The sequence below is a fragment of the Condylura cristata genome, unplaced genomic scaffold, assembly GCF_000260355.1.
Source record: "Condylura cristata isolate star-nosed mole 26May11 unplaced genomic scaffold, ConCri1.0 scaffold00028, whole genome shotgun sequence".
Classification (NCBI taxonomy): domain Eukaryota; kingdom Metazoa; phylum Chordata; class Mammalia; order Eulipotyphla; family Talpidae; genus Condylura; species Condylura cristata.
In genome coordinates this window covers 14346972-14359379 of record NW_004567129.1, presented here as the reverse complement: position 1 = coordinate 14359379, position 12408 = coordinate 14346972, and the positions used below count along the sequence as shown (strand labels likewise).

At 46.1% G+C, this 12408-nt stretch overlaps 1 protein-coding gene across 1 annotated transcript in view; it reads left to right on the top strand.

The window, feature by feature from the left end:
* ZFHX3 (zinc finger homeobox 3) overlaps window positions 1-8773 on the top strand; it is a 147039-nt gene extending 138266 nt beyond the window's left edge. The window contains exons 9-10 of the mRNA XM_012730616.1: window positions 9-3250; window positions 7039-8773. Of these exons, the coding sequence (XP_012586070.1) occupies window positions 9-3250; window positions 7039-8690 (4894 nt within the window). The 3' untranslated portion in view covers window positions 8691-8773. The remainder of the gene's footprint in view (window positions 1-8; window positions 3251-7038) is intronic.
* Window positions 8774-12408: the final 3635 nt, after the last annotated feature.

Below are 12408 nucleotides of genomic sequence, written 5' to 3'. Positions count from 1 at the left end.
GCTTCCACACCGGCCATCCCTGCGTCGGCCCCACCCATCACCTCCCCTACCATCGCACCGGCTCAGCCCTCTGTTCCGCTCACCCAGCTCTCCATGCCCATGGAGCTGCCCATCTTCTCGCCACTGATGATGCAGACCATGCCGCTGCAGACCTTGCCGGCTCAGCTACCCCCTCAGCTGGGACCTGTGGAGCCACTGCCTGCAGACCTGGCCCAGCTGTACCAGCATCAGCTCAACCCCAGCCTGCTCCAGCAGCAGAACAAGAGGCCTCGCACCAGGATCACAGATGACCAGCTTCGAGTCCTGCGGCAGTATTTTGACATTAACAACTCCCCCAGTGAAGAGCAGATCAAAGAGATGGCAGACAAGTCTGGGTTGCCCCAGAAAGTGATCAAGCACTGGTTCAGAAACACTCTCTTCAAAGAGCGGCAGCGTAACAAGGACTCCCCTTACAACTTCAGCAACCCTCCCATCACCAGCCTGGAGGAGCTCAAGATCGACTCCCGGCCCCCTTCGCCAGAACCTCAGAAGCAGGAGTACTGGGGAAGCAAGAGATCGTCAAGGACAAGGTTTACTGACTACCAGCTGAGGGTCCTACAGGACTTCTTTGACGCCAACGCTTACCCAAAGGATGATGAATTTGAACAACTTTCTAATTTACTGAACCTTCCAACCCGAGTCATAGTGGTATGGTTTCAAAATGCCCGACAGAAAGCCAGGAAAAATTATGAGAATCAGGGAGAGGGCAAAGATGGAGAGCGGCGTGAACTTACAAATGACAGGTACATCCGAACAAGCAACTTGAACTACCAGTGCAAAAAATGCAGCCTGGTGTTTCAGCGCATATTTGATCTCATCAAGCACCAGAAGAAGCTGTGTTACAAAGATGAGGATGAGGAGGGGCAGGAAGACAGCCAAAATGAGGATTCTATGGATGCCATGGAGATCCTGACACCCACAAGTTCCTCCTGCAGCACCCCAATGCCATCACAAGCTTACAGTGCCCCCGCACCATCAGCCAACACAGCCTCCTCTGCATTCTTGCAGCTCACAACGGAGGCTGAAGAGCTAGCCACCTTCAGTTCCAAAACAGAGGCAAGTGATGAGAAGCCAAAGCAGGCTGAGCCTCCCAGTATGCAGCCGAACCAAACCCAAGAAAAGCAAGGACAACCGAAGGCAGAGCTGCAGCAACAGGACCAGCCTGAGCAAAAGACAAACACAGCCCAGCAAAAGCTCCCCCAGCTGACTGCACCCCCTTCATTACCACAGCCTCCTCCACAAGCACCCCCACCTCAGTGTCCCTTACCCACATCGAGCCCCAGTCCTTCCCAGCTCTCCCATTTGCCCCTCAAGCCTCTTCACACGTCAACCCCCCAACAGTTGGCAAACCTACCTCCTCAGCTAATCCCCTACCAGTGTGACCAGTGCAAGCTGGCATTCCCATCATTTGAGCACTGGCAAGAGCATCAACAACTTCACTTCCTGAGTGCGCAGAACCAGTTCATCCATCCCCAGTTTTTGGACAGGTCACTAGATATGCCTTTCATGTTGTTCGATCCTAGCAACCCACTCCTGGCCAGCCAGCTGCTCTCTGGGGCCATACCTCAGATTCCAGCAAGCTCAGCCACTTCTCCTTCAACTCCGACCTCCACCATGAACACTCTGAAGAGGAAGCTGGAAGAAAAGGCCAATGCCAGTCCTGGTGAAAATGACAGTGGAACAGGAGGCGAAGAACCTCAGAGAGACAAGCGTTTGAGAACAACCATTACACCAGAACAGCTAGAAATTCTGTACCAGAAGTACCTACTGGACTCCAACCCAACTCGAAAGATGTTGGATCACATTGCGCATGAGGTGGGCTTAAAGAAACGTGTGGTACAAGTCTGGTTTCAGAACACCCGAGCCCGGGAAAGAAAAGGACAGTTCCGGGCTGTGGGCCCAGCCCAGGCCCATAGGAGATGCCCTTTTTGCAGAGCGCTCTTCAAAGCCAAGACAGCCCTGGAGGCTCATATCCGGTCCCGCCACTGGCATGAAGCCAAGAGAGCTGGCTACAACCTAACTCTGTCTGCAATGCTGTTAGACTGTGATGGGGGACTCCAGATGAAAGGAGATATTTTTGATGGAACTAGCTTTTCTCACCTTCCTCCAGCTAGCAGTGATGGTCAAGGTGTTCCCCTCTCGCCCGTGAGTAAAACTATGGAGTTGTCTCCCAGAACTCTTCTTAGCCCTTCTTCCATCAAGGTGGAAGGGATTGAAGACTTTGAAAGTCCCTCCATGTCCTCAGTTAATCTAAACTTTGACCAAACGAAGCTGGATAACGACGACTGTTCCTCTGTCAACACAGCAATCACAGATACCACCACTGGAGATGAAGGCAATGCAGATAATGACAGTGCAACAGGAATAGCAACTGAAACCAAATCCTCTTCTGCACCCAATGAGGGGCTGACCAAAGCGGCCATGATGGCAATGTCCGAGTATGAAGATCGGCTGTCATCTGGCCTGGTCAGCCCAGCCCCAAGCTTTTACAGCAAGGAATATGACAATGAAGGTACAGTGGACTACAGTGAAACCTCAAGCCTTGCAGACCCCTGCTCCCCAAGTCCTGGTGCGAGTGGGTCAGCAGGCAAATCTGGAGACAGCGGGGATCGGCCCGGGCAGAAACGTTTTCGCACTCAAATGACCAATCTGCAGCTTAAGGTCCTCAAGTCATGCTTTAATGACTACAGGACACCCACCATGCTAGAGTGTGAGGTCCTGGGCAATGACATTGGACTGCCAAAGAGAGTTGTTCAGGTCTGGTTCCAGAATGCCCGAGCGAAAGAAAAGAAGTCCAAGTTAAGCATGGCCAAGCATTTTGGTATAAACCAAACGAGTTACGAGGGACCCAAAACAGAGTGCACTTTGTGTGGCATCAAGTACAGTGCTCGATTGTCTGTACGTGACCATATCTTTTCCCAACAGCATATCTCCAAAGTTAAAGACACCATTGGAAGCCAGTTGGACAAGGAGAAAGAATACTTCGACCCAGCCACTGTACGCCAGTTGATGGCTCAACAAGAGTTGGACCGGATTAAAAAGGCCAATGAGGTCCTCGGACTGGCAGCTCAGCAGCAAGGGATGTTTGACAACGCCCCTCTTCAGGCTCTTAACCTTCCCACGGCGTACCCAGCGCTCCAGGGCATTCCTCCCGTGTTGCTCCCCGGCCTCAACAGCCCCTCCTTGCCAGGTTTTACTCCATCCAACACAGGTGGGTTCTGCTCTAGGTTCGGCATCATATAGATACCCAATCAGTGTTGTGATGTGTGATTACTACCCAAACCTTCTGAGTGTTGGGGAGATAGGAAATTCACTTTCTCTAGACCCAAAACATGGGTCCCTTACTCTTGAGTAACCCCTAATGCTGTGCTATGATGTAATTGTTTGCTTTGCTAGTCCAGGGACAGGATCTGCTGGTTAGAACATTCTTTCAAACCACTGTTCTGTCCTGTGTTGAATAGCACAATCAGGGAAGGAAGGAAGAACTAAAAGGCCCTGGCATAATAGAAAACCTTTCAAGAAAAAGGTTTCAATCCTAGACCTTTACATTCAGTCCTTGTGGAATCCTGATCTTCTCTTGATACCTGTTGAAGACATAAGACACTGGAACAACTCAGCTAATTCTGAATTGTGCCCTATGTAAACTGGTTCACGGAATTTAAGTCAACTATTTGACCTCATTTGCAGTCCTAAGACCACTCCCGCCCCCACCCCCCCATTTTAGAGAGCTCCTGTGGCAGTAGAAATGGGATGAGGAAGACGTCCTCCTGTGGTACAGTCTTAGGCCTGGGGTTGTCTCCTAGCTAGAACAGCAAGACTGCTAGTTCCTAATGAGCCTGGCCATGTATGTGAATGCACTGACTAGAAATCTTGAATTAAGTTGTAATTTTGACATGTTTGTATTTGTCCTGCAGACAAAAAACTGTTAAGGTCACTTTTAGGCTTCTGCAGTTACCCCTTCATTTCCTTTTCCCATCACCATTTCTACTCCCCTAGCCCTCTATTTTAGAGTCATACACTTGGTACTCTTCCACACTTACTAGGGAGTTTCCCAGTTCTTCCTGTGTATGGCTCATTTCTCCTGCTCCGTCCTCACCGGTCATCTCTGGATCTAGCTGTCTATCCTAAATGGAGCCTTCACCTCCAGGGTGATGTGAGATTTGGGTGTAGATCAGCAAGTTCTCCCTTCACTTGTACTGAGCAGCATACTCACCAACCCCTCAGAGTGCCTCTTTGTCCTCAAAGGTGTCCCTTTCCCAAGGGTTGAAGGATGCCTGCTGCTTTCCAGGGTAGTTGTGGTTGAATTAATCTAGGTTTTGTAATTTTGGCAGTTTTTACAGAACATGAGTCTGCAGCATTCCTGGGTCCCAGTTTCTTATCCAAAGAGAACAAAAAGAAAAGGAAGTATTAAGATGTAGAAATCATTGCCTGTGTATATTGGCATGTAATGTCACAGTACAATGCTAAAGACAGCTACGCACATGCCAGGAAGGAAGCTGTGGAAAGTGGCCAGACGTTGAATTACCCTTGCAGCCCAGGACCTTGGCAGAGGGGCTTGGGAAGGCCCAACATTTCGTAATGTGAAAAAATTAGAATCAGAATGTCTGATCTATTCCCCTTGTTTTACAGATGAGAAAACTGAGGCCCAGAGAGGTCAAGACCATTCAGCAAGCTAGGGTAGGAGCCAGAGCTCCCACCCAGGCCTCCGGGCTCCCAGTGCTATGTGCTCCTTCCACAACACCCAATATGAGCCAGTCAGTCAACAGGTATATGTTTAGTGCTACTCAGGTTCTGACCACTTAAAGTGGACTCAAGATAGAAAGATCTGGTTTTAATTATTCAAGGCACCCACCTGACTGTATCCCAGCTCACAGAAGCACTGGATTTGGAATGGGAGGGAAAGAACTTATATTTATTGAGCATTTACTATCTGTCAGGCCAAACAGTAAGTTCTTTACATATGAACTGCATTCAATCCCTGCAGCCTACTAATGTATAGACCCAGAGCACAAGGGCAAATATGGATCAGCCATTGTGTCAGCCTGACTCCAGAGGCACATAATTCTTTGGGGTGCTATTCTTGGTTCTGATCTTGAAAATGAGAAAACAAGGCCCTGAAATTATTTGAATGAGGTACAGAGCTAATGACGGGCTTAGTATATAAAAAGGGGTTCAGTAAATGTTTCTTAAAATTTGACTCTTATGTGGAATATAAATTCCAGATAGAGAAAGTCAGTTTAAGGCCTTCTGACCTGGATCTTATTTTAGAAAGCCTGAAGCTAATAAGGTAGGGAAACCTCCAGGCATTCTTTCCTGTCCCCACTACTATTTTGGCTCTTAACTTAAATCTAAGAAGTGCACCGGACCCATCACAAGAAAGTGGACAGAAAGAGCTGTAACCCAAGCTTAGAATTCATAATCTACTCTCTCTGCCCTGTTTGTACATTTAACCAATGGGCCTTTACTAAAATTTTCTGAGTTGAGAGAAATTTTCAGTCTCATGTGCATTGAGAACACTGGATGACTTCATCTCAGCTACCCCTTCTTGGAAGAGTAAAAGGGTGAAGCCAGGTGATTCTGGGAGAAGTATCACTCTTAGCTATCCAAATGCTAATGGATGTTTTCCTGAGATTGGCAATTTGAGGCAACCTTGTTCTCTCGTCTGAAATTTGAGGATCTGAAAATGCAGTTCAATACTCCCATGTGAACATGCAGCACTGTCTTCACCCAGTCTGGGCTTCGGAGTGATTTTCTCACAAGACAGTGTCATGGTGCTCCCTGTCCAGCTTTCTCGCAGAAGGTGGTCCTGATGAACAAGGAACTCTTGGGTTTTAAGTCCTCTGAAATAAAGGGGTGAATACTATTTAGTGTGTTGGGTGTGGTATCTAAAGGCTGCTGCCCACGAATTCTCAGTTTCTGAGTCAGCATACCCTGTCCCATTTCCCACCACCTTGCTTAATGTACCTGCAGGTTGTCTTCCATCACCATGGAACAAAGACTTAAGCCAGGAGAGGGTTGTGGGTCAAGAAGGATATTAGGCTGTGAGCTTGGAGAAGGCTTTTTAGGTAATGATAAGGCCTAAGTGTGATGGTAGAACTATACCCCCATGTAGGCCTAGTCACCTAATCAAAGACCTTCCCCCCCACCCCAAGCTGTTGTACTGGGGATAGATTGCCACCATAGGAATTGGTGGTGCCAGCACCTTGGGTTTTCCCATTTCTGACACTGCCTTTCTCCTTTTCCTGCATCACACCCCCAACTTCTGGTGTACCAAGTGGGCCAAATGAAAATGCTCATTTCCCAGCAAGGTCCAGAATCTTATTCCTGGCTGGTTAAATTTCACAAAAGATCTGTTAAAGTATACCAGCGGCACCAAGGGGCGGGGGGAGAGCAATTTTCCCCGAAAGGGCTATGTTGATTTCTTCCTCTTCCTCCACTCTCTGACCTACCACCGCATCTATTCCTCTGCAGCAGTGCAGGCCAGAGAGGAGCACGTGTAGAACCTGATATTTCTGTCTGTGTAGCCTGGTGTCTGGCAGCTTTCTTGCTCTCTCTTCCAGTTGCCTCACTCCTCTGTACACCTTCGGGGAAGGCCTCTTGCTATTTCTGGGGAACTTTGAGAAAGGCCTTTAAATCCCAAGTGAGAAAGCTAGTTTTGGGAGTCTTCCAGACTGATGTCACTGGGCAGAATGAATGCTAGCTAGGAGCACAGCAAAAGAGTGTGAACCAGTGGTGTGATGTTTTGGCAAGGAAGATTTCTGTTTAGCTGATAGAGGAAGTATGGGAACTGACTCAGACCTGGGTCCTATTTAGAACACAAGACTGTCCTATCCCGAATCTGATAGGACACCTCCATTTTAACACTGGTTTTGTGAGGATCCTTCAAGTTTAAACCTTGAGCTCTCAGACTTTGTGCCAGTGATCCAGGTAAAAGTGTCTTAAGCTTCAAGCTCACCACCTCAAAATGATTTGTGATTTCTCTATCTCTATTCCTTTCAGCTTTAACGTCTCCCAAACCGAACTTGATGGGTCTGCCCAGCACAACAGTTCCTTCCCCTGGCCTCCCCACCTCGGGATTACCAAATAAACCATCCTCAGCATCGCTGAGCTCCCCAACCCCAGCACAAGCCACTATGGCAATGGCCCCTCAGCAACCCCCCCAGCCCCAGCAGCAGCCACAGGTGCAGCCACCCCCACCAGTTGCCCAGCCACCACCCACACAACTCCCACCACAGCAGCCACGCAAGGACAAAGACAGCGAGAAGGTAAAAGAGAAGGAAAAGGCACACAAAGGGAAAGGGGAAGCCCTGCCTATCCCCAAGAAGGAGAAAGGAGAGGCCCCCACGGCAGCTGCAGCCACCATCTCAGCCCCGCTGCCCACCATGGAATATGCAGTGGACCCTGCACAGCTGCAAGCCCTGCAGGCAGCCTTGACTTCAGACCCCACAGCATTGCTCACGAGCCAGTTCCTTCCTTACTTTGTACCAGGCTTCTCTCCTTACTACGCCCCCCAGATCCCTGGCGCCCTGCAGAGCGGGTACCTGCAGCCTATGTATGGCATGGAAGGCCTGTTTCCCTACAGCCCTGCGCTATCACAGGCCCTGATGGGGCTGTCCCCAGGCTCCCTACTGCAGCAGTACCAGCAATACCAGCAGAGTCTGCAGGAGGCGATCCAGCAGCAGCAGCAGCGGCAACTACAGCAGCAGCAGCAGCAGCAAAAAGTGCAGCAGCAGCAGCCCAAAGCAAGCCAAACCCCAGTCCCCCAGGGGGCTGCTTCCCCAGACAAAGACCCTGCCAAAGAATCCCCCAAACCAGAAGAGCAGAAAAACGCACCCCGTGAGGTGTCCCCCCTCCTGCCGAAACCCCCCGAAGAGCCAGAAGCAGAAAGCAAAAGTGCGGACTCCCTCTACGACCCCTTCATTGTTCCAAAGGTGCAGTACAAGTTGGTCTGCCGCAAGTGCCAGGCGGGCTTCGGGGACGAGGAGGCGGCGAGGAGCCACCTGAAGTCCCTCTGCTTCTTCGGCCAGTCTGTGGTGAACCTGCAAGAGATGGTGCTTCACGTCCCCACGGGCGGTGGCGGCGGCGGCAGTGGCGGCGGCGGCGGCGGGAATGGCGGCGGCTCATACCACTGCCTGGCGTGCGAGAGCGCGCTCTGTGGGGAGGAAGCTCTGAGTCAACATCTCGAGTCGGCCTTGCACAAACACAGAACAATCACGAGAGCAGCAAGAAACGCCAAAGAGCACCCTAGTTTATTACCTCACTCTGCCTGCTTCCCCGATCCTAGCACCGCATCTACCTCGCAGTCTGCCGCTCACTCAAACGACAGCCCCCCTCCCCCGTCGGCCGCCCCCTCGTCCTCCGCTTCCCCCCACGCCTCCAGGAAGTCTTGGCCGCAAGTGGTCTCCCGGGCATCGGCCGCGAAGCCCCCTTCTTTTCCTCCTCTCTCCTCATCTTCAACGGTTACCTCAAGTTCATGCAGCACCTCAGGGGTTCAGCCCTCGATGCCAACAGACGACTATTCGGAGGAGTCTGACACGGATCTCAGCCAAAAGTCCGACGGACCGGCGAGCCCGGTGGAGGGTCCCAAAGACCCCAGCTGCCCCAAGGACAGTGGTCTGACCAGTGTAGGAACGGACACCTTCAGATTGTAAGCTTTGAAGATGAACAATACAAACAAATGAATTTAAATAAAAAAATTAATAACAAACCAATTTCAAAAAATAAACTAACTGCAATTCCAAAGCTTCTAACCAAAAAAAAAAAAAAAAAAAAAAAGAAAAAAAAAAAGAAAAAAGCGTGGGTTGTTTTCCCATATACCTATCTATGCCGGTGATTTTACATTCTTGTCTTTCTTTTTTCTTTTAATATTAAAAACAAAAAACAAAACCTTAACCCTGTTACATTGTGTCCTTTTGAAGGTACTATCGGTCTGGGAAACAGAAGTCCGCAAGGCCTCCCTAAAGTCTTTGGAGCTTAAACCCCTTGTATATTTGCCCCTTTTCAATAAATGCCCCACGTTGATAGCACAGAGGAGCCCGGCATGCACTGTATGGGAAAGCAGTCCACCTTGTCACAGTTTTAAATTTCTTGCTATCTTAGCATTCAGATACCAATGGCTTGCTAAAAGAAAAAAAAGAAATGTAATGTCTTTTTATTCTCAGGTCAATCGCTCACACTTTGTTCTGTTTTCAGAATCATTGTTTTATATATATATATTTTTCAGTTTTTTTTTTTTTGTTCCAGAAGAGATTTTGTTTTGTTTTGTTTTGTTAATTTAAAAATGGGCAGAAAGTATTCAAGAAAAACAATGTGAACTGCTTTAGCTTTCTGGGGATTTTAAGGATAGCTTTTCTGCTGAAGCCAATTTTAAGGGGAAAAGTTAAGCACTCCCACTTTCAGAAAAAAAAAAAAAAAACCCGCACACAAAGAGTGTTGAGGACTTGTAGCTTAAAAACTAAGTTTTAAAAACTGACTTTCTGTATTTATGATAGATATGACCATTTTTGGTGTTGAGTAGATTGTTGCATTGGAAATGAACTGAAGCAGTATGGTAGATTTAAAAGGAAAAAAAAAAACCTTTTGTGTACATTTAGCTTTTTGTATGGTCCAGCTGACAGCTCCTCATTTGATGTTGTCTTGTTCATTCCTAGCAGATAGATTGCAATCCGTTGATTCGCCTAAGCTTTTCTCCCCTTTGTCCCTTAATTCCACTTTCTATTTCCTCCCCCCACCTCCCATCCTATAATCTCCCACTTAAGGTAGCTGCCTTCATTTCTTAGAGGGTAGCTACAAAATTATTTTATAAAACTGAAGAAAGAATTTCAAAGGGTTCTAGGGGTCATTAGGATCCTCACAGATTATTTTTGGTTGGGGAGTTGAAACTTTTTAAAGGCATATAATTCTAGTTACCTATGTCTGTTAACCTTGTGCATTTATTTTTTTATTTATCCTCCCTTTGGCTTCTCCTTTTACCCTTTCTTTTCCTCCTTGTTTGGTAGATGCTTCAAATCTTCTTTTCCTAAACAAAAGAATCTGTGTAATTGGACTGTGTGCTTTGCTTTTCTAAAAAAGTTCTTGGTTAGGGGTTTGGTTTTTGTTTTGTTTTCTCTCTCAGAAAAATAAATTTCATGCTTTAAATAAAATCCAAAGACATACCCTTTCACTGCTGATGCAGAAAAAAGGGAAAGGGTTCTTGTTACTTGAGAATTTGTTTCTGATTCAAACAAACAAGACTTAAGTTTAAGAAAAAGTAAAACAAGAGATTCCCAGGTTGTTATATGCCTCTTCTGCAAGCAGAGAGGCAGTTGTTAATGACAATTCCATATACCAAAAGACACATTTTTTACTTCAAAGTTTTGTTAGGCAGTCTGAGCGGCGAGTGATCCAGAGTGCAGCCAACAAAGAAGCAGATAGCAATGTACAGAGAGCAAAAAAAGGAACAGAACGCGAGGCACTTGTGTTTACCTTAATACCCATATTTCTGTAACACACAACGCAACATACACCTTTCTCATCTTAAAAAACGGTTTGAACTTTTGAAAGGAAAACTTTGTGCTGCTAAAAGTGTAGATTTTGGAGACAAATAGATGCTTTGCTGTTTTCACTTTCATATCCAAACATCAACAGAAACAATCTCCCCTTACCCCCAAAGTGTGAATCCTTCTCCCTTCATTCTCTTCCTTATGTTTCAAAAGGGAACTTTGAAGACTGTGAATGCAGGTTCCATTGGTCACCTTTCAGGCTTCTTTCCCCAGTGCTGAAGCCACTCATCGACTTTGCAAAAGACTGGAGCATTCCAAGATCTGAAAATGGATTTCATTTTTCTTTCTGTCTTTGTCTTTTTTAGCCGGGACTATTTTATTTTTATGAATTTGTTTTTAGTTTAACAAAAGAGTAGATCCTGAACTGTTGTACATATTTCTGACTAGGCTGATGCACAGTGCAAATTCCTTTTTTTTTTTTTTAAGTAGAGATACTAAAGAATACCATCTAACTATTCACACCAGTACCCAGTTGTAGCATACGGTGTCGTACGCAAAACATTTGCTATTTTAACAAGCTATTTTCTTTAAACAAGAATTCTTGTATTTCTCCCTGTGTTTGAGATGAACATTTTTAAATTTTAAGGTTGTACAGTTTTTTTGTTTTCCATTATTTTATCTTGTTTGTAACTCTATGAAATATATATATATTTTTTGCCATTTAATTGTTGTATGTTACTGTGTCTGTATCATATAGAAAAAAAACGGTTTGTTTTTGTTTTTGGTTCTCTATACCAATTAACAATTTAACACTAGTTTTATCTGTCAGATTTTGCTAGGTCTTTTCTGAAAACCTGGTTTTTCAAAATGATTATTGCTTGGTAATAGTGCAATTTCAATCCCCTCTCCCTCCCCCCCCCAACTTTAAGTTCATTTCCTTGTAATTTTGCCACCCTTCCCCCAGTGGTTCTTTTCTTTTCTTTCTTTTTTTTTTTTTTTTGAGCTACTATGCTGTACCCCCTCTATGAGGCAGAGTGACTGTCAGTGTTTGTTTTGTTATGCCACGCCTTGACCTGTGGGTGTGTTTGGCAACAGCAGGGTGGCTGGGTAGATTGGCAGAGTAAGCTACCACCCACCATTGTTCCTCAGAGGGGCTATGTGATTGTTTCAACCTGGAGTGGGTTGCACACTAAATGCTTCCTCTACAACTATACCGCCCACATATATGTTCATTCAGACAAGAAAAACTGTCAGCATTAACCCAGAAGTAGCAAAGCAGTCAGTGATGTTAAAAGTTAGGGGTCAGACATGAGCTGGTTTGATGTCTGTGGGCTCAGTTCCACCATGGCAATGACCAGTATCACTTACAAAGCCAGAATTCACTACAACACTCAACTGTAGATTGGTCTCAGAGAATTTATGCCCGCCTGCCACATAGTAGGTAGTTGAGAATATCTCAGCTCACTTTTAAAATTAATTCTTCACTTCCATTGACACTTTATTGGTATTTTTTTGCTCAAATACAGTGTGGATTTGTGCTAAGTCATAGCACCAAATGGCCCCCACAGAATGGGAATTCATTTCATTTATCTTTCCTCCATCCTTCCAAAAAAAAAAAAAAAAAAAAAAACTTGAGAGACACACACACACACACGAAAAGTTTAATCTAGGAAGTTTTTTAAAAAATAAAAGTTATTTAAACAGATGAATGTGGCCAAAGTTTTACACGATTGAAAATAAAGTAAAACAGACGGCATGTGTTTAAACCTGAGTTATCAGGCATGGCAGGAAGTTGCAGGAGAGAGAGGCAGTGACCCAAGCCAGTGCACTTGATGTTCACGGACATATATTTTTTTTAAATAATAAATTAAATTAAAACATTTTAAAT